The following is a 26,724-nucleotide window of genomic DNA, read 5'->3' as shown; positions in this document are numbered from 1 at the left end:
CTTCTGCAAGCACGATGAGTACGGAACATCCGGCAGCGAGTGAGCTGCTGGCGAATGCTACCGCTGCCACGGCCGCCGCCGTCAGCAGCACGGCCAAGGCGAACATTGCCGTGCGTATGACGGAGGCCCCAGCCTCGGCCCTAGCGATCGATCCCATTATCAACCATGTGGGTGACGGCATTTTCCTTCAGGCCAAGACGGCCCAAATCTTTGCCGGTATCTGCGTCTGGATGGCACTGTTCATCACTTGTCAGCAGGTGAGTTTTAGACACTAGAATTATTAAGCGTTGATAGGTCAGAAGAGCTGGAATTTGTTTTATCACTAGAACTACCAACCGTTTTTCATTGAAGGTCACTTTATAAACAATTTCGATGTCCTGGATTATTTTTTAATACGTTTTTGAGTTCATACCACAGAAAAGATATGTAAAAGGCATGAATAAAACATGGTAGAATTGTTTTACCCTAAAAATTAATGTAATGAAATAAAGCGTTTCAGACAAAATGACTGGTCCGGTAGTTCTAGTGTTAATAGTTTTGCAGAATATTTCTTTAAAAGTCATGAATCAACTACGTTAGGAAATGAAGCTTTCTGTTTTAATGTTAAAAACTAGTGTAAATGATTTGTCAGTAGTATGTAACAAAAGATGATTTACTACCTTTCTCTATGATTTGGTACACATTAAAAAGTTAAAAATCAATTACTAGGAACCAACCTTTAAGAGTCATGAATTTTACATTATTTCCTCTGATGTAATGGCGTTTGCGTTGTGGTTAGCTTTATGGCTGGCGCTCCTCGTGCCAATAAACTTTCCTGTTGACTTGCTGCGCCAAAAAGTAACCACATTGTAGTGGTACACAAAAAATGTGTTTGTTTATTTTTTTTTCTATCCTCTTTCCTCTGCGCTACCAAAACATCACCTGCCCCAAAACAGAAAACATAAAACTAAAGTCAAACAATTCTTCAGAACCGTTGAAGCGCAAGCCGTGCGTGACATGCGGAAATGGCGAAAATTCACCCCGTTTCGTTGTCGTTGTTGATCCTCGCCGGTCACGGACTTGTGGGCACTCGGTCGTGCGTATGTGTGTGCCGCATTGTTTTCTGATGCTATTATTGCAGCATTAGCATGTTGAGGCACGGTGTGTAGCATGGTGGACGCAAAATATGGATGCCATGTTGCTGCTACTGCTGTTTGCATTCATGCATCGCGATCGATTTGTTGCTCTCGTGTTTTGTTGTTGCATTTTGTAATGTACATTAGTGATTGTAATGGGTTTTAATATTCTTCAACTCTGTTCGTCAACTGAAATGTATCATATGATAGTATTTTCATAATATGTTTGAAAAATAAATTGTGATTTCTACCCAACATACATACCTCAATACCTCATTAAAAGCAACTCTTACTCACTTTCGGTGCAAGCGCTTTTGTTGCAGCCAATTCGCTCTTGCCTTGCATCCACTTGCCCGCAGTCTTAAGTCCTTGAGTGGGGAGCGACTTGTCTGGAGCAGGTTTTATGCAACTTTTATCCCACTTCTTACGGTTCTCTGTGTCGCTTCATAACGATGACAACGGGTTTGAACATCGGTTGAGTAGTTATTCACCTGTGTGATACTTTATGTTTGTCTACGATAACATCATGTTTAGTGAATGGGTGGAAAAATGTACTATTAAGTGAGTGTTCTTAAAATAACTAAGAGTTGTGTATCAAGTTTAGCATAACATAAAACTGCGTTTCGTACTTTAATAATAACTTTGTAAGATATTTGGAATAACAACTTTTGAGACGTTCGTATTCTTCTGCTTACCTTTAAGCTAACAAGATAAAGTTTTTTCAACGAGAAGAATAACAATGTATAGACGAGAACCTACAATCTTATTGCCACTGTCACTGCTACTGCCAAACATTTTGCTACAGCCACGTGACAGCGTCGTCTGTATAACACGTTTGAATCGTGTAGCTGTGTAGTAGTGGAAAGCGATAAGCAATCCACCAGAAACCTGAGTCAATTTGCACCACGCAGTACGAGTATTAGCTCAAGGAAGAAGTTGCTTTGACGCACTTGCCTTTTTTCCCGTCTGCCATCGAGGTCAACTTTTCCTTCGCTTCTACTATTTGTCACTCTGCGGCTGGTTCACTGTTTAATAGACACTCAAAAACTTTACCCGCACTTAAAAAGGGAAAAACATCATTTTTGAGACCAACATTTTGCGATCCGTGCCGCTTGCCGTCCCGCAGCCTACGATTGATCGGAGACCGGTTTTATCGTGTCCGGCGGTGTTCGGTTTTGGAAATAGGAAAAGTTTTAATTTATCTTCTGCCCCCAGTGTGCCATTGAGCGATGGTGATCCCGATCAGGGTGGGAGGCAAGGGTGTGAAAACTATATGCAAAAAGACTGGCTCTTCTGGTGGTTTGTTTTCCTGCAAACGTCAAATCTAAACCTCCGACCGCATCATTCGCCAAATGCGTTTGTCTCTTAAACGGAAAGGATACGTCTATCGGGCTAATTAGATTAGACAACCTTTTTTTTTTTGGTCTGAAAAAGGAACTAAAACCATGGCATCGAAGTTTGCTGGGAAATCGATCGTGTATGACGTACATTGACCGTTGGAGTTATTTCTGAATTGCTGACGACAGTAATGCCGTGTGAGCTATGTGTATGTACTGTGTCAGTTAAAATTGAACTAGGTTATAAATCTTATAAGTCAGCACAATTGAGAAGATTATGAACACATTCCGTTCGGCGGCGTTTAGAGCCCAAAATCCCAGTGAAAAAGCTAAAGTAATCGTCGCTAACATCATATCGAGTAGGCGGATTTACATTTTGCGGGAGGAAATTCTTCATAGGACACAAAAAACATTCCAACACCGGCGAAGTATGCCATTCAAAAGGCAAAGTGACTTGATTGACTTCTTGACAAAGTACCCGTACAGTTACAAAGGCAATTCTTTAAGATATTGATACCCACAATTATGGACGTTATTTCATCTTGAGCGGTTTTCGCTTTCAGTAGCAATCGAACTGAAATCGTTTATTGGACCAATCACGCACGCTGGGCGCTCAATGTCACCTCCAAACTGTCCTCAGACGCTCTCGATTCACTTGGCTGATCGTTTTGATCAAAAGACGTAACCTTGAATTGTTGAAGGCTGTGTACTTGTGTTTGCCTGTTTGTTTTTTTTGTGTGTTGCTGTTGAGAAATCGAAAAGTAAGGGTTGTTTTGGGGTAAGAATCGATCGGCGGAAAGCATTGGCCTAATTGTCTGGAAGCTGCTGTATTTGGTCGCGATGTTCACCCAGCCCAGGCCATGATGCTGTAGCGATGAAACAAGTCTAGCCTGCATACTAGGGCACACGAGCTGGGGGGAGGGACGTTAAAATGCTTCAAATATCGCTCGCTCCCCAGCCAGTGCTGTCGTTCGCTTTTACTGTACCAGATCGGCTTAGATTGTACCAGTTTCGTCCGCTAGCGATGAAAGCATTTCCCGCTAGTTGGCACTCAAACCGGCGCTTTCGTTTGTGACGATCTTCGGCGTGCCATGATCTGGAATTAAATCCTCATTTGTTTGATAAAGTCTTCCACGCGCTGCTACCCTGCCAGCGTCGCTAACGAGGTGTGCATAAATGTTGGCTGCAGAAAACTACACTGAATAAATAGTTTCACTCTTGTACACATCACCACACTTGCTAATCGTCGTGTAATCACTGCGAAACAGGAGCTGTACTTTTCGCGTTGGATTGACGAAGGGGATAGACTCTCCATTGGTTGGCTGACTGGTGCGAAAATGCATCACTGCTCGGAGTCCGTGTCCCATTTGATCAATCAATCAGGCAAACTACCGTCGTTTTGCAGTTTTTCAAAGGGGAAATACAATTTAGATAACATACCACCATGAGTTTGTTTTCTGTTCTTGCATATTGCTGGTAAAAGGGGTTTTGAGTTCATCCGACAAAGTTGGGACTATTTCTGGATCATTTTCATATTAAAGTGGAATATGTGAAGGTAGATCTGGAATTCATTTTTTTAACTTTATGCAATTTGATTGTTTCTCAAGGTTTCTCAAGTTTAAATTGATTCTGTTCAAAGCTTTCATAACTGACATCTGAAATTGATGTCAAATGGATGATTTACAGGCTAGAAAGCTTTGTCCAGAGTTCCAGTGAGTTCCACAGTACCAGAGTTCGCAGAAGTTTGCGAGTTCCTAAAGTTCCAGACTTCTCAGAAGTTCCCGGGTTCCTAAAGTTCCAGAAATTAGGATGGATTTTCAGATTTCGGTTCGAAAATCCTGTATTTTACTTAAAGTACAGCAAATAAACTAAAATAAAATGAATCAGTAACAAGCCCACCGGTACCTTTGATTTAAAAGCAAAAGAGTCGGAGAATAAATAGGATGTTGGAGACTATTTCTATACCGAGAGTTGAAATAATAATCCCTCCCTAATTTAGTAACTTTACAGGAACTAACTCTCGCTGGCTTACTACTCTTGCTGTGAACATTTCTTCTAACATTCAATGAACTTCACCGTCAGCTTCATCGTTGGTGTAAGAGCTGAAAAGATTGAAACTCCTCGTGGGTAATAAATTATTCAACATCCTTTCAAGAGAAGCAATTAACTACGCCGTTCAAAGCGTAACTTTGCAAGCGGAGGCGCACAGAAAGCAGTATGGGGAGGCTACTATTGCTCATTGATTTATCTACACCGAACACACCAAGGCCCGTGCACGAGAGAAAATAAATTAAACGGCTCATTCCAATCAGATGCAGGTTACGCGCTAGCTGAAGAAACCCGATCCGCTCGTAGGTGGGTGTGCATGTGTTTAGGATAATTGGACGAGTGAATTTTCATTTTTTCGGTAAAATAGAAGTAGCAGCAAATACGAAGGGGGAGGAACGGTCCAGCATGTGTGGACGTGCGCTAATTGTAACCCATTAGAGGATGGTTTCGATTTTATTGCCTTCAGTGAAGGGATCAATAAAATGGTGTGTATGTTTTGTTACACTGTTACTCTCGCACGTTTGGCGATAGTTCCAAAACTGAAAGCTTGCCACTGTGTCGTGGTCGTGGTTGGCTAACCTTTGTCGGCGTTACCAGACAGAGGGAGGGGTGGATAAAAGTCTCCCGATGGGGCAGGAAGGAGCGGACATTGCATAAAATGCTGGCAATGTCAATATTATTGTTTTTTCTTTTGCCAAGATCTTGCTATGGAGGCGTGAACATAGACGAGCGGAGATTTTCTTTCATTTTCGTTGAAAACCATCACCTCATCGGGCTGATCGCGAAGAAAAGAGAAAAACAATAGCGACATGTTGAGTTTATTGTACAACAGAAGGGGGTTTTCTTTGTGGGTTTTCCTTTTTAGTTGATGATTGGTCGCTACCAATTTGCTTTGGCTGCTGGTTATTTATGCTAAGAGGGTGATGCCAGCGATGAAATGTCAAGGACTTTTTGAAAAATGAACAAACGAACCGAACGAATTATGACGCAAAATGTGATATCAGTGTGCGTTTGGAACGGATTCGGGAAAATCTGTGAATTTTGATTGCCAAAAGAAGCCAATCAGGTAGAGGTTAGAATAGAATTTCTGTTGATCTTTATATTAGTAATTCAAAACAGTCGTGTGTGTGTGTGTGTGTTAACATGTTATTCCCCCGAAGTACTTCCTTCAAGCGAACCAAAGCACGTTACTACTCAAACATCTCCCGGGTGCATGATTTCATTCGTAAAATAGAAATTTCATCACACACACACACAGATGGCTTTCACCGGATGGTAACCGATTTGAGCGAATCAACAAGATGCTTGCAACAATAATAAACACCATTACCATTATTTGGGTTGCTTTTTGGAGATGCATTTTATGCTGCCAATATGCAAATTTTTTTGCAGCAGCCCTATGCTGTCGGCGGCCATGGCCAGCAACCCGGTTAGATGTTCTTCATTCAATTCTATGTGCCCGCACATAACAACTTCCGTCGTTGGTGCATTGCATTGCCGTGGCATAGGTGCAGTAGAATGCAGTTGCTGGGATGCATACAAATGATGCAACATATTTTTTTAAAATACCCTGCCACAATTCGGGTGTAGGATTGGGTAGAGATCGTTTCTTAAAATAACATAAAGGTTTGGGGTAGACCATTCTATTATGGTGATGTTTTTGGATGTATAATGTGCCGCAGTACGTTCGTTCACACTTATTCCCAGCTTCACCTTCAAGAAGTTATGTTGAGCACATCTTGAAGATGATGTATAAAACGCTTTAGATAATGCCAACAAAAGCTATTCGGAATAATGTCAAAAAGCAGCTTGGCAAACGGACGAAAGATGGTCGCCATCGTTCCTTTTCGCAAAAGGAGTATCGTACGAACCACAGTGCCAGTAAGACGATATCCATGGGCGCTTGTTTAACACACGTGTGATGCTCCCACTGATCTGGGAAACCCCGTTTTGCAACGTTTTCTTCTCTTCATACACCTAAAAATGGACGGCGATCAGTCTTTCGTGTCACGAACAGACGACGCTTGTACCGGCTTCGAGTGAATAGAAGTGCATCGTTTTGCACTCATAAATCATCTGAATAACGGTGATTAAGTGACAGTGTTTGGCGTCTCTTTTTACATGCACACCCAAAACCCCCGATTGTTCGTGGTTATCGCGGTGCAGCGGTAGATCGGAACTTTTCTCGACCACAGTTTTTGCAGCCGGGATGCAAATGTCAAGCGATCGAAGAGAGCGAGTTTAATGGGATGGCTTTTGGCGAGGAGTTTATTGTACGCCATACAAATGTAACACGATTACATGACTATGAATCGTTTAAACTGCATAAAATTTGGTGAAAATCTGGTTTAAACTCTTCCAAGTTGTAAAAAGGTTTAATATGCAGGGAAAAAAAACCTCTAAAATTATGCATCTATTTAAAAGCAGCTAGAAGGGAAATGAAATGCTAATGAAGCACAACCACACGATGATCATATCCATCTCCACATGTTCGCCGGTTTTACAAATCGCCCTGGAAATGAATTGCTTAACCATGAAGCAATGTGGAGTTTTTGAAGGCGTGGGAACACAAGCTTCTGTGTTGGGAATCTGTTTTTGTTGTGCATCGATTCAATTCAAGTCTATTTGTTTTGCATCTCAAGGTTTCTTATCAGATGAACTGTAACATTGATGATTGAGAACATTTGCTTCTGTTTTAGCTTATATTTTGTAACGATGCATGAAATATCAATTATCACGTAGTTCTGTAGAAGATCGGAGCAATTTCTGGGTCTTTTTTAGTTGAAGTAGAATTTGGCGGGATAGATCTGGAGTTCTTCACACTTTTCGTCATCTTTTTTAAGAGGAAGCCATCATTTCTCACCGAACATATTGGAAGCTTTGCATTCACAAATTCGCAACGGTTTCAGTGTGCTTTTCAAGAAAGAAAAAATTCTACTTCCAAAGCTGCCGAAAAATTGAAAGAATTCAAATCTACATTGGCACATTCCAATTCAACTTGAACAAAGTTCAGAAATCCAGAAGTCCAGGCTCTGTTTTGCATTCCATTCCAATATTCCAACCTGGCGGACGTATCAACGTCATTACTCCATCTCAATTTGGGCCTTCCAAGCCTCCTCTGTCGATGTGGACGACCTAAAAGGACTTTACGGGCTGGGTCGTCCGGTGTCATTCTCATGACGTGACTAGCCTACCGGAATCTGGCAAGTCGAATCCGCCGTGAGTTTGTCGTACAGCTCACAGGGTTCGTCTTTGTAGCGACTGCTCCATTATCTTCTTCCACACATGTACGGGGCCAAAAATCCTTCTGAGCATCTTCCTCACGAACGCGGCTAAGAAGGTTTCGTCAGTTTTGGACAAAATCCATGTCTCGGAGGCGTACGTAAGTACTGGAACTATATAGCGTCTAAATAGTCCCAGTTGAGTCCTAGTCCCAGGCGAAGTTTCCTCAGACTGTAGAAAGACCGGTTGGCAGTCTGCACCCTAACGTGTATCTCAACATCAATTTTGTTGTCGGTGCTGACTTTTGACCCAAGAGAGGTGAAATTTTGGACGACTTGGACAGTGTGCTCACCTAGTTGTATGAGATATACAATGAGTATGTTCAATGAGATATGTTCCGTTCAATCCCTTTCTTAGTATTGTTTTTTGAATAAGTTTTTGGTTAATTAGGGCAAGCCATATTTAGCCTTCTTTAAGTAACTAATCCTGCCTTTACATCGAATACTTTAATGTCATTCAAATTTGCCAACTTTGTTCGTCTACAATTTATGTTCGGGAATAACTTGGTCTATTAGTATCTACTTCTAAGATTAATGAACAAAGTATCCCTTCATTTGTCTCTTCATACATCGACACTCCACAACCCCCTACCAAGTATTCGTTTTCGAGCGTGGATAGCAACAAAAAACAACTAACCGATGAGCAACGGCACAAACTCACACGGTTTCGCGATTCAAGGCAGTTGAACTTTAGCCATCATCTAAAGCTCACAGCAAACTAGCTCGGTTTTACTTATCGCTGCTCTCGAGCAGCTTGCATTTATGAACCGGTTTTTTGGGGCCAACAGGGAATAAAACATATCGACACGGAAAGAAGGAGCGCTTCCAAAGGCGAGCGTGTCTAATGCCTGCACACCTCCCTGGTACAGTTTTTGCAACACATTTTGCTTTTCATTTAAGTTCACCAGTATTGCAGATACGGATATTGGAAATGTAGCTGTTGTTTTTGTGTGTGTGTGAGTGTCTTATTTCTCCCCCACAGCAAGATCACCACTGCTTGGGAAGCGCAGAACACACAGGTTCGCGTGGTAAATATGGATACTCCATGTGGTATACACACTCCGCAGCGAAGACTTTACCTGACAAAGCGAACAAAAACACAAAAAGTGCGGCAAAATGATATTAAGCAACCAATTCCGACTCACGATCGTCTTGACGCTCTCCGGTGCTCTCGGCAAAAAGGGGAAGGCTTTCGCAACCTAATCGAACCCAAAGAAAGCGGCTATGGGTTAGGTTTTTTTTAACAGGGAGCAGCAGTACCTTCAGGGCGCTTTGCTGCTTCCTGTGTGCAGTGCACGAAATGTAAATGCTGTTATTACGCATCACCGCTCGCAAGAAAGAAACAGAAACCAATCAAGCTTAACTGATAGGTTAGTTCACCGAGCGCTTGGGAAAGGTCCAGAGGAAAAAAAGCATCTTTTCCAACGACTTGGTAGGAGGTCAGTTGGTGTGTGGAAGATGGATTTGGAGTACTATTTTCTTCATCACTTGTAAAGAAACAATACAAGCTGTAAGTGAACAGTTAAGCTTAAAAGTTAAATGATACTTAAGGGAAAAAGGGGCTTGGTTTCACATACGCTGCTGCTCTCTAGACGTTGCCCAAATGGAACACCTGTTGATTCAGGCGAAAGAACCATTTCATTTGAAAGAAAAAGCTATTTAATACGCTATATTTGACGCTTGATATTCAACCCGGTGTTGAAAATATAAACAAAGGTGTTTGCAAAGCTTTTATGCAGTTTACTCCTTTTAGTGTGCTGGAGTATTTATTTCCTTTTTAAACACGATCGATACGTTTAAAGCCTTTTAAAATAAAACAGCAAATGCTATTACTTCGCTATTTGCATCTTAAACGACATTTAACGACTCGCTCATAAACTCACCTTTTTAGTTCTATCTGTTCTGGCATATTATTCTCACCGGACCACCGTCTCATAACCACACCGTCCTTGAATGCCAAAAAGCTTATAAAAAGCTCACTATCTTGTTCGCGGCCTCAACCTCGCTCTCGCACGTGCCATTTTGGCGCATCAACCACGTGCGTTTGCGCGCAAGTTTCTAGTACGTTTGTGCGTGACAACTGACGACCAAACAAACTTCTCCACTGTACAATGCCACGTTTTGCCATCGCAAGATGCGTGGTTTTTACCTGCGTATGCCTTTGATGGTGGTGGTGTTTGTGTTAAGTTGTTTTCGCAACATTTAACCACTACAGCCCGCGATAAACACATGTGGCCTGGTGTGTCCGCCACTAAAGGCTTTTGTAGACTTGTGTTTACTAACGCAGGCTCTTTTTTTCGCAATGATACAAATGTCACCCCACGATCAGGGTCAGGGTCGATAAGAGTGCAGCAAAGCCACGATGAATCAGTCGGGTTAGTTTATGAAATTGTATGTACGTGAACATCTGTAAATCTAATAAAACAACAACAAAACTTTATAGATTAGACAAGGGTGAGCATTGCACAGAATTTAGTTGCTGAAATTATGGCAACAAAAGGGAAAGTGTTTAATGAACAGAAAGCTGGAACATTCCAATTTCAAACATGTTTTCTCCGCGACCGCTGTTGCGACAACGCACGTCATCCTCAATCAGCGGGAGTGTTAAACACGATTGTAAATAAAATGTTTACCGCTGATATTATGGCTCGCATAAAATCCGGGATCAAAAGCAATGATTCATCGTACGCAACCAGTCGCAACGGATTGTCAACCGTTTCAAGTTGCAAAGAGGGCGCTGCCCTCGGTTCATGAGGTGTGTAGATAGCAGTGCGTTCTACATACTGTCTGCTGGAATATGAAACCGGCGAAGGCACGCCCTGCTAGCAAGTGTATCAGCAATAAAGGCAGTTTGATCTAACGATTACATTGCTCTTTTCCATTTGTTTTTTTTTTGCTTCTTTTAGTAGTTACTGAGTTTTAGTTATTGTAGTGGCTTTCCACCAGAAAATGAACCTTTCGCGCCTTCGCATTTCTTAGTGTGTGTGTGTGTTAGTGATGGGAACGCCGGAGTGGATTTATGAGTACACTCCGAGTCCGAGGACGAAAAACCGGATTCAATTCCGAAAAAAACCTAAGTAATCCGGAGTATTCTCCGGATTTGAGTCCGGAATACTGTGGAGTGAACACCGTGAAGTTGTTTTCATCACAGATGACCTGTTGGTGTATGTGGTTGTGGCATTAATAAACGACGTAAGGGCGAATAAAGTCCAAGAAAGCCAAAAATGGGAAACTCAGTCCTCTTGAGGTTGTAGTACAGACATGACTTGTAGAATTCTTATAAAACTGTGAGCTAGTGTTGGGTTAATTAGATTCAGATTCATGAAGCTGAATGAATCTCTATTTCAAGGATTCATGAATCAGCCATGATTTGCTTCTCCGGAACGTCGTCCCCTCTCCGCTGTTCAGTTGCTACAAACGGTCACGACTTCCCGAGGATTTTTATATTCCTAAGGCTTCAGAATTACAAGTGACAGTGCTCAGAGTATTTATGATTTTTTTGACAGTTGATTTGAATAAATCTTTAAAAAAATAATTAAGCACAATACTACTGTGGAACCATTCCCTGTGCAATGTTAAGAAAATCCACCAGAAAATGTTCCAGATTTAATCCTGAGCTGACTCCGGAATGTGCCGGAGTAACTCCGAAGTGACTCCGGGAAACATTGGATTTTACCCAACACTAGTGGGTGCGCGAATGTAAGCGAAAGGTGAACATAATTAAGTTCATCATTACACGCTTTAACGGGCACGGTTGGGCACCACCAGGGGAATGTACGCTGCCTAGATTCGATTCGCTACTCGTGTGTGTTCGCCCGAACTTACACGATGAGAAACAAGGGTACGGAAATGTAATTGTTCGCTTTCCTCCTGCGTTGGGTGAATATTTTGGCAATAAAACGATTCGTGCTGCCAAGTGTTTCATTTCTTTTATATTTCCAAACAAACCAACATCTCGATCCGTGTTGCTACCAAAGCTTCTCCGGAGCCAACATTAAGCTCTCTTTCGCTGTTGCGCGTACTCAACCGTACCTGTCAAGCACAGACTAATAATTATACATGCGTCGTGTTGCCCGCATTAAACGTTTTAGTGTGTCTTAACTAGCGTTGCGATAAATTGCGATATAATTTGATTCTAGCAACAATCATTCTTTCATCACGCTTCTCCGCCTAACGCTGTGTATTGAGTGCGGTTTTCTGCGGTTTTTGGACGACTGTTTGGAGCTGTTTGGAATTGAATACCACCCCTTGCCCCGAAGTACTCCGCGCAGTTTTGCGCCTCCGCAGAAAATTAAGCTTTTATATAGAACTGCGGTTTGCGGACAAATTTCGTCCCCCGTTTAGCAACTAACAGGCGATCGCGATGAGTTGAATTTTCCGCGTGACGGTAGCTAATTAAAAAAAAAAATGACGAAATGACAACAGTTTTTCCAAACTTTCTGACATGATGTTCCAGAGATATGATGAATGGTGCCGGTGACTGATGGTGCAGACGTCACCATCGTTTCCCCATGCGGATGGAATTATTTTCATGGGTGAATTTTGTTTTGTCTGCCGGTGTACAAATTTTCCATTGACACGAAACTGCTGCACGATGGTGTGTGTGTGTATATATAGGCAAACGAATATGGTATTGCCACGCATAGGAGAATCCCATTAGAGACAAGTTTTGTAAGCATTGAGCATAATCATTTGTGGCTCAACAAACGAAATCTTCTTCATGACTTAACGACCTTTTTCGCGTAATTTTTAGCCAATTCTTGTTACGGAGGTGCTTACATGAGGTGCCTAGAACCTAAATGAAGTTTGGTTCGTGACCTTTGGTGGGTTTAGACCAAGGGGCTCCAAACTTTTCAGCCCGCGAGCTACGTTGGTTGCTCTGGACCAATTACTTAATAACTTGCGGTCTATTTACATAAATATTACTCTCGAGATATTTTTGCGTTATTTATGCCTTTGGATTAAATTAATGAAACCAAAAATTAATAGTTGAACTATTTGGAGACCCCTGGCCGTAGTTTGAAGACCTCGGGTTTAGACCACGGGTCTCCTCAAATATTACAACTCAACTAAAAATGAGAAAGTGTCTTATGATTTCAACATTTTCTAAAGTATCTCGGTTCTGCAATGAAGCTTATCGCGTGCTGTAGTTTAGAGATCCTTGGTTTAGACCAAATGCTGAACCATAATGCCATGAGACTGCTCTTGAAATGCAATTTAAAATCTTTTATGGACGGATCGTGATATTTTTGTTCATTAAAGAGGTAGTTTTCAAAAACAGTTTTGGGTAGTTTTGGGTTCGTAATTTCCAATTTATGTCGCTTTTTACATCATTTTAAATCGTTACGCATCAAATGCCCCATTCTCAATAGCTTTTCCTTCAATAGAAAACCACAGCACTGGAATATTTTTAGAAGACCTATAAACATAACGGTAGCAACATTCCAATTCCCTTGATGTGACCACCAAAAACATCCCCGTAAAATGGTACACGTGTGAATCATTCACTGTCACGACAAATCGAGGGGTGTGCGAGTGTGTGCTGGCTGGTGATATAGCGTCACTTACACTTCAGTGTGGTAATGTGGTGAGTTCCTCCAAACGCGGCAACACTGTAGCAGGAGTGGCGCTCTGCAATCGATATTATCGATTGTGGGTTTGGGCCTTAACTCTTCCAGCGTTCGATGAGCGATGACACCGCCTGACACCTGGCTAATGAAAGTGAAATTTTTAATGACTTAAAATTTACCCCTGATTCGCGCGCCTCATGGGTGGTATCCATTTTCATGTTAAAATGTATGCTTTTGGTACATTTAGTTAAGGTGTTAGTTTGGCTTAAAATTTAATGTGTTAAAACGATTGTAACACTCTAGCACAATAATGCAAAACGATTCCTAGGTAAGATAGGTTTACCTGCCAAGAGCCTGCCAATGATTACCAGGTTGTTAATTGGCACGGTGTTCATGAAATATCACAGCCATCGAGTAACAATTAGATCCCGCGCGTAGTGTAACATTAAAGCATTTTAAGTTCATATACCGGTGGTGTACCCGTGGCGCGTAAAGTCTCATGGCGGTAATCAGTAAAAGATACTCCTGCGAGAAACCCGTCGACAAAATATCACTCACTGGAGCACTCAAAACAACCGCATCCAGGAGGTATTGAATTATGAATGAATTATAGCTTACCGGTGCTGGCGATGGGCTTCGAAACGCGTCATTAATCCACGACGTGGACACGGAAGCTCCGTTGTCGTGCCGTACGTGCGGGTGTCTTCTAGTGGGAAAAAAGCACAAGCCTAAGGTGCCACCGACAGCACGCGATTCATCGATCGTGTGCGGGGAATGCGTGTGTGCGGCTGTTGGGTGGGTTTAAGGTAACGTACAGCCGTTTGAAAGGCTTCCTTGGTTTAGAGACATCGTATTCTTAGCCTCGTCCAGCTTGTGTTTCCTTCTTGTACTGCCATGAAACCATCAATTAAATCGGCTAAACCGATGAAGCGTCATACGCATTGTAGGGCGTGCGTGGCATCACACGCAATTCAAGTGGAAAATCATGCAAAATATCACCACACCACCAAGGAAAAAAAAAAGTCGGGCAAAAGGTGCGATCGCGGTGCACAAAAACACCAAACCCAACATACCGAGCGAGTCCCGGTACTGTCGGGGTTTTTGCATAGAAAGCTGCGGGTAGGTTGGTATTGCTTAATCAAGCTTTTTATTTGCCTCTTCTCCGTATACACGAGGGTCCTTGTAATGGATTTCCAGCTTTGTTTTTCATGCGCTACAACACCACTTTTCTCACGTAATCGTCGTCACCGGCATGAAGTAATCGAATGCCACTCTCACACACACACACACACACACACACACGTCCTTTCACTTTATGGCGAACTGGCAAAGATCCGCGGCCCGGCTATGATGGGTGGATTATGTCCAATTGGCGACACCCACCCGCGGTAAAAACCCGGTGGGGGGGGTCGTGTTTTCCGCACGACCTGCACAACTGATGGTGAGCATCTTTCATTTTCACGCCCATGCATTCGAAGGTTTGCGTCTTGTTTTCGTATGCAACTTTCGCTGACTTCAAGTATCCTTTTGCGAATATTAATGCTGTGGCGAGTTGTGCAATTTGGTTGTGTCGTGCTTTTAGTGCTTTTTCTTGTAAATTTTGTCTTGCAATGTGGCGAAGTTAAAGCGAAACATGAAGCACAAAATAACAATTGATTTACTAATGAGAGCTGTCAGTTGTCAAAATGTGCCATTTTGTTTAATAATATTCATTTTTTTTTCAATTTAAAATATTTTATAACTTTATCCATATTGTGTGCTACAATGAAGACTGCAACAAAGAATGCTTTTCTTTGACAAATCACTACTTTAAAAAACGCTCATTAAGGCATTTCGTCTAAATTAAGACGAAATGTCATCGTTTCTTTTTTCCGGCCTTGAATTGAATTGCCGCGGACGGATTTGCAAACCCGCCGAGTCACACGGTACGCGGCTTCGCTAGCGCTATGGCTTCATTAGCCGCCCAGTCATAACTGGTTGGAAAAATAGTTCGACATGTGTGCCTATTGCGGTGACAACACGCGGCAGCAAACGGAGGGCGCGGTGGGAAAGGGTGCGGTGTCAAAAGCTGTACAGAAATCGATGTCTGTCGATGACAACGTCTGTTTGAAGGGGCCATGCTGCAGTCTCGCGGCCGCGTGATTGTCATGCTCTTAGTTAGTGGCCTCTGGTATTGATGAGTTGGCGTCGCTTTATTGGCCTCATTTTTTTCAATACTGAGATTTCAGCTTTGGTCTAGTTTTCGACCTTAACGAACGTTTTATTTTGGAAATTTAAAATTCTGTCATCTTACCGTTCCAAATTGCAACCTGTAGTAGAAAATATTCTTATAATTATGTTATGAACTAAAATTTGTGAATGATCAGTTAAATTTGTGAACGATAAGAAGACGTTCGCTGGAGCGCTGCTTTTAATAGTTATCACATAATGAAAATCGGGAATGTGTTGTATTTCTTATCAGTATGTTTGACATGTTATAGTCGAATGGTGATACAATATTGAGCGATGTGATCATTGTCCCTTTGAGTTCCTTCTCTTGGTATGAAGATGATTACATCTTCATTTCTTCACTTTGATTTCGGTTCTTCACTTTACCGATGCATTAATTATACAATGTTAAACAACATGTTGGTATATTTATAGGAGGGTGTTGGGAATTTTTCTGTTTAAATTTTTAAATTTCTTTTGAAAACTGCCCAAAAATGTTTCAAAGTGTAATAGAAAACATGATACTGGGTGTCGAATTTTATGATAATGAGTGGGCACAATTTAAACAAGTAACGATTTTCGTGTCACCGTGCAAATTTATTGTCATTTAATTTGATGAATTCGATAAAAAAGAGGCCCTACGGCTCGAAATCACTTGCATAAATCGATCGCGATCGCTACCGATCTCTACCGGAACTAACCGCTTCTACATCCCTGACTTCAGGGCTGTCAAACTGTTTTGACACTGGGTTTGGTGGAGCTCATGCACAAAAGTTAGAACCATTATCTGTATTATTTTCAAGTTAAACTGACGCGTGTTGGTATACATTAGAAATGCTTCTTAATTTCTGGCAATTTTGCAAGAAAACATTGGTTCTGTTAAGAGCTATTAAGAGTGTGAGTTGAGCAAATAATGCATAGAATCGATTTCACCCTGCAAAAGCTCTAAAAAGGTGAAAGGATCTCATCTGCTTGGAAATATTTCACTCTAACTTGAAAAATAAATCCGAAAAGGCCCACCACATTGAAATCTCGTTGTTTTTACCAAAAGAATAGCTTCCCTACTAAAGTGCCTTTCAAGCAAAGGCTATACTAATTACATGTTCCACTGATTACTTCGCGTGCATTCCCGTTTTCAGGTCACTATTTACCCCAGTACACAATCGTTTCATCAGGCAGAATGTTTTCCGGGCGTGTTTTCTTTTCACTACCAGTGTCCTTCAAGGACCTTCTGCGCGACATTTGCCGTTTGGTGTTATTTATCTCGACTTAGATTTGTGTCCGTGTAGTATTACACTCCGGCTCTTTGAATTTTGCTTTTCATGCCCGGGTGTCACTGTTATTGTTGAGGTAAAAACAACGCTTAAAATTTGTTTGCAATTGAGTTTGCATTGCCATTGAGAGACGGTCCTTATAGAGAGAGAGATATATAATTAAATGCAGATTCAACAGTTTTCCATTTATATTTACGAAAAACCATTTGAAAAACATGCCAATAATGAGAGATGTGTGCGGAACGAGATGTTTTCTTTTAAATAAAAGCTAGCAAAAAAAAGGACCATACAGTGAAAGCTCGTTAGATTTATGGTGACATGAACGTAAATTTCTTTTAACGAGAACGAAAACCAAACCAACTTCAATGGGTTCCAGCGCAAAAGGGTATAAAAACTTGAATGTGGTAATTGGCTCGAAGTGAAGAGAAAAAAAAGTGAAAGGATCGTTAGAAGAGAAGTTACCCTTAACATTTGTTTAAGTTCGAGTCAAAAATATCGAAGGTTCGGAAACGCATTTACGTGGCCGGGAAGGTAAAATCGATGTTTGTTCCGCAGAATCGTAACTTTTTTGTTCGGTGGTAGGACGGTGGGTTTTTTTTTCGGGTTTGTAGCGGCACTTTTACGGTAAAGAAAGTGTCCCTCATCCCGTTTAACCCTTCGATGAAATTTTAGCAAATGCTATTTTGAACGGAAAAGGTAAAAAATGTATCCGAGAACTTTCGTTCACCCCAGTGTCAGGACCGAAAAATAATTGGATTTTTGCCATTCTTTAATTCGTGAAACGGTTAACCAAAATGTGCTTTGTTGGGAGTTTCGTTTCGAATGTTTTAACGGTTCGATCATTCGCCAATAAGGGTTGAAGAACGTACCCGAACTGCATGCATCGTAGAATCGCCACATATTGGAGTATATTGCTGCTCTATTTTCAGAAGGTTGTTTAGTCCATTTGCTCCAGGATTAAGTACCGTACGTGCCGTTAATACATTCCATTACACATATGTGAAGGGTGTTTTTTTTTTGTCCGGAGAGTGAAAACCACCCCGTATGACTGAATTTTTGAACATCAGCGCCTCCAGCGAAGCAAACAAACTGTGGCGCTGTATATTCGCCCGAAGAACACACACGAGCCGAAAGGGGCAAATTAAAGGTGGGTCAGGAAGGATGGCGGGATGATCGCGTGCAGTTTGTTTAAAGTGTACATGCAGCGGAAAATCGGTGGGTAATTTTTCTTTCCCCACCCGACGGGCGGATTTACATGCAAAAAAAAAGGCACACCCATACATCAGCGGCAAAGCCGCGTGTTTGATAGATGCCGCTATTATCAAAATATGTATTGCGGCAATTTATTCGGCGATAAAATATTCATTTAAATACTCTTCCACTGCCTCGTCTGGAGCACTGTTCTACCAGTTCCGGGCACGATCCAGATGCATATCGTGTTGTTGTTGATGGTTTTTTGTAAAATCTCTATCGCAACCGGACTGTCTCTAAATATATCCTTCGCGCAATAGATCAACCACCAGATCGGGTGTGCTGTATCTGGCTTACTTTATCGTAATCTTTCATCTTTCGCAAGCTCTACAAACATTCCGATGAAGCAAACCGCCCAGTTTTACACACATCTGCCGGTCAGAAGTGCATTTTCCAATGGTTTTTTTTTTATTTTGGTTGTTGTTGCTACATATCAAAACACAGACATGTTGCCGGCCGCCGCTATGCTTCGACCGACGGTTTTTGGTTGCGGTTGATCGATTTGCTGTGTTTGCTATTTTTACCAATGTAAATACAACTCCTCGCGCACGGGTGGAAAAAAGAGGATGGACGCTTCCCTTTTGTGTAGTTCTGTTGAGAAAATGTGGCCAATGTGTTGTTTGACCAAACGTGAGTGTGTTATCGTTCAATAGTTGTTTTTTTGTTTGTTTGTTGCATGTGGCCATATGGCAGTAGAAGTGAACTGATTGATGTGTCCAGAGAACAGAGCGTCTGACGCTTTGAAGATGCTTGGCTTTGCAACACGCCGAAGAAGTCGGTAAATGTTGTGTGGAGTAAATTGCTCAATATAGCAACTTCATCATTAAATCCAACAAATAGCGCCGTGTCACAAATCATTAATCGACACAAAGCTATTTGTTATCTTAAAAGCTCCATCGTCTAGCGCGGCTGTACCTTTCTGTAAGGGTGCGATAACGAATGACAAAAGCAGTAGTAACGATCAAAAATGAATGCTTCATCCATCGGTAAGCGAAAACAGAAAGGTGAGCGACATATTTTGATCCCAATCATAGCCACATCTCTCCAGCGGGGAAAGGTTTTCCCTCATTTGGTCGGGGCGGGCGTGGACAACGCATAAATTCGCCCGTGCCCGTGCTGTGTAAGCTTCAAACGACGAAGCGCCATTTTATCATAATCTACCCGGCACGTCAAAATGAAAATGTGAAGACTAAAGCATCGAATAATCCGGGGCCGCGACTAGAAAAAAAGACTGGACCTAAAGATGCCATTGGATAACATGCTGAGAGGAGGTTGCTGATGCGATATCGCCTTCACTGAATGGCGAACATTATCTGTCTTTGCCTCCCATAATACCCCATAATGAACGGTAGCTTCTTCCCACACACGCGCGCACTCGGTGTGACTTTCGGTGCTCCAAAAGAAAAAGGTTTGCAATTTCTTCTTTTGGGCGTCTTATGACAGGCAGAGCTATTTTAAAGCTGTATAAAATGATTTGCACTAGAAACATCGCCAGATAGCAGGTAGAGCTATTACATTATCTCCCCCTGGTCTGTGGCTCCAAATACGGAGTGGGTGTTACTATTTTTGTCCGGTCTTTTTAAAGTGGGCTTAGCCTAGGCGTAGTTGCGTTGAGACACATTATACTATTGGGGGACGCTGGTAAGTTCGTCGTTTAATGGCTAGGCTTGAAATTTCCCTCCCATGTTTAAGCTCCCGACAGCAGTAAACAGGGGAACACCACACGCCTTTGAAATGAAAATCAAGACATTTTCTCCTGCCATTCATTTTCATCCACCTCGCATCTACGTTTTGCTATTGTGGGTAGCTTAGGTGGCCGCATTGGTGGCATTTCATCATACTATGACAAATATTTGTCTTCACGTCTCGGCATCTTCATCGGCTAGGTCGGCTAGTTCACGTTCATGTTTCACTTTCAGTATGATGAATATTTAATAATGCGCTAGTGCACAAGATTTGAACCACCGCTAGGGTGACTTTCTTCTTTATTTTATGATGGTTGGTAATGTTGCAAAAAAAAACCCACACACACACAAACAAACATAAAAAAATGCAGGTCACACGTAAACGGTCGCCGGAGGGCTTTGGGATGGTCAGTTTGCGCCAACCGTTAGAGGGTGCGATTTAGAAATAACTACTCCTGGGAATAAGGAAGAAAATATGTTGGTCACGGAAAGGAACCATAAAATATGGCCGTTTTTTTTGCCTTGCAAAAGGGAACACAGCACATTTGAATACGGTGGTTAGTGCAGTACAATCTTGGACTTTTATTAAATATGCATTAACTCTACATATGCCTGGCTCAAACAAAAAGTATTCTAATTATTGTTTCTCCCGTTCTTTTAATTTTCAGATCTATCAACATCTTCGATGGTACACGAACCCACAGGAACAACGATGGATCGTCCGAATACTGTTCATCGTGCCGATCTACGCCACGTACTCCTGGGTCAGCTTACTGTTCTTCAACTCGGAAAGCGTCTATGTATACTTCTTTACCGTACGCGATTGTTACGAAGGTACGTACCGTCGGTACACTTGCACAGCAAAGCAACACCTCAGCTCCCGTAATCACCTGCTGCGCTTAATCTGTTTTGCAGCGTTCGTAATCTACAACTTCCTGTCGCTGTGCTATGAGTACCTGGGTGGCGAAGGCAACATCATGTCGGAGATCCGTGGCAAACCGATCAAATCGTCCTGCCTGTACGGAACGTGTTGCCTGGCGGGCAAAACGTACACGATCGGATTCCTGCGATTCTGCAAGCAGGCGACACTGCAGTTCTGTCTGGTCAAACCGTTGATGGCGTTTATTATCATCTTTCTGCAGGCATTCAATCACTACCACGATGGTGACTGGAGGTACGTATGGGATATTGTGTTGTTGTGTATGAAGGTTGCGCAAGCACAAGCAGTAATTGTAACGGAGACATGCTATTGATTAGAACAGTTTTCATGGTCACGAATGCAACTCGAAGTAGGTCAGAACTATCATTTAGTTGCCATTGCATAGGAATCCTGTTTGTTGTGGACATAACAGCAATGCTGTGTGTCTGGTAATACAAATGTGCTTTCGTATCGTAGGTGCCTATACTGCATTCGAAACGCTTTAGAATGTGAAAAGATGAGGTTGTAAAATTCTATAACAGGCTAAAGCACTTACGTTGGTAGGTTTCATAATATTCACTCAAATAGACATATGTATGGTCGAGCTTTTTTTCAGAATTGATGTTATCTTCCGATTTTTTACGTAAGAATTCGACTTTCTGCAGCATATAAAGTTAGTGGGTTTCCCTGCCATCGTTGGTTTCCGCTTCTATAAATAACAACACGGCGCCTGTCTGTCTTCAGTTGAGTTCGGTGTAGAATTTTCATGGTTTCATTTTGTTTATGTTCTTTTTCCACATCCCTAACAACCCGACAGTGCTGATGGAGGCTACATTTACATCACCGTCATCTACAACATCTCGGTTTCGCTGGCACTGTACGGTCTGTACCTGTTCTACTTTGCCACCCGTGACCTACTGACGCCCTTCGATCCCGTGTTGAAATTCTGCACCGTAAAATCCGTTATCTTCCTGTCCTTCTGGCAAGGTAAGAAGCGCACACGCAGGTGATGTAAAGCCTTTTGCAACAACGCACGTCCAATACTTTTTCTTACTGCTTTAGGTGTCGGGTTGGCCATTCTGGAAAAGGCGGAGGTCATCTCACCGATCGTCGATGCCGGAGGTTCCACTACGTCCGCTGGTACGGTTTCCGCCGGTTATCAGAACTTTTTCATCTGTATCGAAATGTTGTTTGCTGCCATCGCCCTGCGGTATGCTTTCCCGTACCAGGTAAGTTTTGGTGGACGTGGAGTTTACAGGCTAACCTTGCTATCGTGCTTAAAACGTAATATTTTCTCCTTTCGTAGGTGTACGCCCAAAGCTGCATGACCGATGCACACGGCCGATCTGTCACGATGCAATCAATTTCAAGTAGCTTAAAGGTAGTACGAACTAGACCGGGTACGTTTTGGAGATTAATGACTCACATACATTCTCTTACTGTTGTTCCGCAGGAAACGATGAACCCGAAAGATATTATGACCGATGCGATACACAACTTCCATCCGCAGTATCAACAGTACACGCAGTACAGCTCAGGTAGGACGGCTCATATTGATCCTTTTCATCTGAAAATTTCGGTCTTGGTTCCCTATTCTTGTCGTTACATGTTATATGCTCGCTGATTGTGAATGCACGAATGTTGTATGGTTACTTTTTTGTTTATTTTTGTCATTTGTCTTTTACTCTTGATTTCATTTTTTCTATCTTTATTTTATTTTTTTCGCTAAAGCTTCTTTATTATTATCGTGGCTTTTTTAATGCTAGTTGATGTTATTCATATGATTAGATGTTTGTATTGATGTGAAGGACATGCATGACAACAAAGAATCATTCCCTACCTATCAATTGCTTTGATTAGGTACAATGCATTTGACTATAATTGCTTAACATGTGCTAGGCAGTATGTTTTTAATTATTACATGACATTAGAACGCCATAAACAAAATAAGACGATGCATATGGATGGAAAAGTGTCTGACAGCCATTAGTGATACCTTTAAACTGTATTATAAAGTGCTCAAAGTATCAGCTAGAACACGAAACTCATCGTGTTAGACGAAAAAGACACTTTGAAACTATAATGCCACAAAATCACTTGCAGACTGCCCATCTCCGATCGACCGGAAACGCAGCGATTCGAAGCAATTTCAGGCTCCACAATACCTGAAAAGCTATTACCAGCTGCGCGAGGAAGAACTGCACGTCCTACAGAGCGGCCACCATCAGCACTATCACCATCACGGTGTACCATACACGGGAAACCTTTTTTAAATGCCCACCGTCAGCACGACTTACCAATTGGAACTGTTTCATTCCTATGATTTTATTTCGTGTGGATAGTGTGGAAGGTTAAAGTGCGTATGATGTGACCCTTTCTTTGGTGCACCGTCGCCGTACACAGGCACCACAGGTTTTTTTACTTGGTCTTGTCACACGCAATCGCATTACCGTTGCACTACTAACCGTTTGGCTATTTCGCTTAACCGCACATCGGGTACATGGAGCCAGCAGCAAAAACACGTTTTGAATGGGATTTCCAACAGCGAGAATATCATGTGATCGATCACTAAACAATCTAAAAATGAAAAAGGATATAGATTATGATCTTCAATAGTGTATTGTTTGTTAAATTTTCATCTTTCCACTTTTCAGAAGTTGTATCGCAGATGCCTTACGAGAGACTCTAAATCATTGACGCACCGTGAGTGTTGATGGAAAGCGTAATCCACTCTTTTTTTATCTTTAGACATTAAAAATAATTTAGTTACGTACGTGATATAGAGCCAGAACACGATGGATGGAAGAAACACAAAATAAAATTAAAACGATATATAAATCTATGAAAAGCAAACCTGACCCGGGCTCAATTGAAATTAAACAAACGATCCGCTTATGTATTTGAAAAAATATATATTTTTTTATCTTTCGAGGGCGACAAACACACACAAAACTTTAACTGCAGGACCAGGAACAGTACCACAACTTGAAACTTGTGACGAGTTGTTAAAAGAATGTAGAGTGAGATTAATTTAAAACAATACAGAAAAAGCTTAATTTGCATACATAACACATTCCGGTTTCCTGTTGTTTTGTGGTTGAATTTTAAATGACAGTAACATAGCCAGATTTTGTCCGTTGGTTTAAAGAGGTTGTCTTAAATGAAACGAAATTACAAGTACTTATTCATAAACATCGATGTTAAACAGAACAAGCTACAACTTCAACATGAACGAATGGTGAATTATTTCTTCCGCACATGCCTAACGATACATGCATATATGCACGGCATGAGTAACGCTTGCTGCTCTGAATGCAATATCCCAAGTGCCTTCATTTCATGGTTTTAATTTGCAAATATGTACTGATTTTTTCCATCTTTTCCGTTCCGTGACTGTAAATAATTAATGTAAAAAAAAACGAACTAAAAATTTGACAAGCATTTCAGCATTAAGTGTGAGCATGTGTGAGATTGATGTACCTTTTTTATCCCACATAATCTGCATGTATCGTTGGCTTGCTGTAGATGAAATCAAAATCATTCCCTTTTTGCGATAAAGAAGCTTAGCTTAGCGCTGTGTGCGTTAGATTGTGCCGTTTACTAAACGAACCGTATAAAGAGGGATTTGTAAACTGAGAGAGATTTTAAGAGATGAACGAGAAATACTGTAAGAAAGTGAATGTTCCTTTGAGCGGGAACATAGGTAGAAACCCCAGATGTGATTTTCAGTAGCAAGAATCAGCAGTCTATTTTACACGATAAAGGGACCTTTTGATGGTCAAACATGTAGCAACGGTTTTACATTCGAACGTGGACGTTTCAGCAAAACATAAAACAGCCTGCCAGAGAGCGAACAGAAAGGTAGTAGTTATTAAACAGGACAACGTCTTCGAAAGAAGGAATAGAAATTAATAACGTAAATGACATAAAAAACACTACATAATAAACCGTATTTTTGCATGTAGAGTTACATTCTTACTGATCGGTTTATCAACACAAAGCGGCTAGAAAAATATGTTTCACGAAAGAAAGTGCTGCTACGAATGCTAATACACCGAACGGGGACATTAACTGACTAGGTAATAATGGTTATTGCATGGGAATACAATTGTTGGGAAGGGATATTAATGGTAAGTATAACGTTATCTTTCTTTCGATGGTTAAGCATGATTTAATGCCAGGTGCATTGTTTTATTCCTTGTTCACTTCTTGTTGCTACCAAATATGTTGTGCTCTTTAGCCATGTACTTTTTGTTCAATGCTCTATAGTTGTCTATTGGAACAGAAGAGTAAATTAACTTACAAGAAGATACAATTACCATAACTAAACAAGCAGCATATTTTTGATGTTTCTTTTCCTTTCAGGTGGTAAAAATCCACGTGGCATTCGCGTTTCCTCCTACGACCCGGACGATCCAAGCCATCAGCTAACCGGCAACGGACAGAACCACGGCGTGGGAAGTGGAGCAACGACGGGATCATACAACGGTAATGGTGCCGGTACTGGTGGAGGTGGACATGGCGGTAGTTACATTGCGCCACCGACGCTTGGCAGTCAGCGAAAGTTTATGCCCGGTGCCAGTGTCGTACCGCAGAAGGTATCGACTATCAGCCAAAATTACAATGAGAAAACGATGCTGCTGTCCAGTGATGACGAGTATCAGTAAGGTACCGCGGAATAATATTATTGTAATGAACCTTTGAAGAACTTCCGTTTACTTAGTTCTCCTTTCGAGGTTATGTTGTAAGCTTCGATCCTATGTGTGTGTAGGGAAGTGTGTTTTTCTTATTTGTGTCTTACATCGCGACATGTACTCGTTACGTCTTCAGCTCTAGCATGCACATTCTTTCTTCTCTTATTCGTAACGTATTACTTCACCTGTAAATGAAACAAACAGAAAAGCGGACAACCTCAACTGCGAAATGAGCTCCGAACCCCCGGAACGAATCAATTCACGCTTACATAAATAGTGCGTTCAAAATCAAAATCAACAAAATGGTAGACAAAACAGCACAACAGTACTGAAAAAATCGGTCGAGGAGCTGTGCGTGGAAAATAAACACAAGAAAGCCGCAGCAACTGTTTTGCATTAAGAATACATGTCTAGAAAAACGCTAGATGGCTAAAATACTACGCAGAAGGAGGAAGAGAAAAAAAAACAGTACAATAATCCTGCCATGTTTGTGACACTATAGAACAAATGGACACAATATGTACTTTACACTGCAGCAAAATGGAAGCAACACAGAGGGAGAGAGAGAAGGAAGCAAGGGTGTGCACACTCTAGTCCTAACAATTCCGTCACTGTGGCATTAATACTATTTAATGCTGTATTGAGAGCGGTGCATTTAATTTTCACCAGCCCAAGCAAGAACGATGCATCGCAAAGATGTCAATATTTCGGAAAAGATTTTATGTTGTGCTATTAAAGCAAATCACCCAGATCCATTTTCTATCTCAGGCCGCGAGAGACAGAGAGAGAGAGAGAGAGAGAGAGTAGAAGAGCCAAATTGTTCAGCTTTAAGTAAAGTGAGAAGGACATGGCAATTTTGGTTCGGAAACCCCATTTTCATACCCATTCGCCACATCGTGTAGTGTGTGTAAATGCAGCTGCAAGAAGCTATAATGCCATTAGACTTTGCGATCTAATCGATGTTTATGTGGTTTTTTCTCTGATCAGACAAGAGGGATATAGGCAGAAAAAGCAGCATTGTGGTGGTTTACCCCACACGCCTCCCAGGTATATCTCTTCACGACACCGCGCATATGTTTGCCGCATTGAAGCACGTGGCAATATTGTTGTTAACATATACAAATACACGTCTAGTGGAAAAAATACAAGGAATATTATCCTTTTCCTGTTGAAGATAAAAGAAGACAGAGAGAAAATTAAAGAAAATTAAGCATACTTAAAAAAGCAAACAAGAAAACAAAACAACTGAATGGGAAAACAGTACTGGTGTAGAAAAGGGAACTTAGTTAGTGTGCTTTATAATATATATATATATACACTATATATAGTATGCCAAAACAA

General features: G+C 41.5%; 1 protein-coding gene across 1 annotated transcript; it reads left to right on the top strand.

The window, feature by feature from the left end:
* Window positions 1–25,356, top strand: LOC128711275 (transmembrane protein 184B). The gene is made up of 8 exons (XM_053806142.1): window positions 1–257; window positions 20,439–20,604; window positions 20,686–20,944; window positions 21,507–21,676; window positions 21,752–21,918; window positions 21,996–22,070; window positions 22,143–22,227; window positions 25,055–25,356. The coding sequence occupies exons 1-8, from the start codon at window positions 15–17 to the stop codon at window positions 25,354–25,356; spliced, it is 1,467 nt and encodes a 488-aa protein (XP_053662117.1). The 5' UTR covers window positions 1–14.
* The last annotated feature ends 1,368 nt before the right edge of the window (window positions 25,357–26,724 follow it).

The sequence above is a fragment of the Anopheles marshallii genome, chromosome 3 (assembly GCF_943734725.1).
Source record: "Anopheles marshallii chromosome 3, idAnoMarsDA_429_01, whole genome shotgun sequence".
In the NCBI taxonomy this organism is placed as follows: Eukaryota; Metazoa; Arthropoda; class Insecta; order Diptera; family Culicidae; genus Anopheles; species Anopheles marshallii.
Note: the sequence above shows the minus strand (reverse complement) of the source record. Positions and strands in the feature narration are given on the sequence as shown.

Bases quoted from the DNA above. Each gene is read 5' to 3' on its own strand.
- LOC128711275 (XM_053806142.1), top strand. From the start codon at position 15: ATGAGTACGGAACATCCGGCAGCGAGTGAGCTGCTGGCGAATGCTACC. The intron at 258-20,438 runs GTGAGTTTTAGA...TTTAATTTTCAG, and splicing joins TGTTCATCACTTGTCAGCAG to ATCTATCAACATCTTCGATG. The intron at 20,945-21,506 runs GTACGTATGGGA...ACAACCCGACAG, and splicing joins TACCACGATGGTGACTGGAG to TGCTGATGGAGGCTACATTT.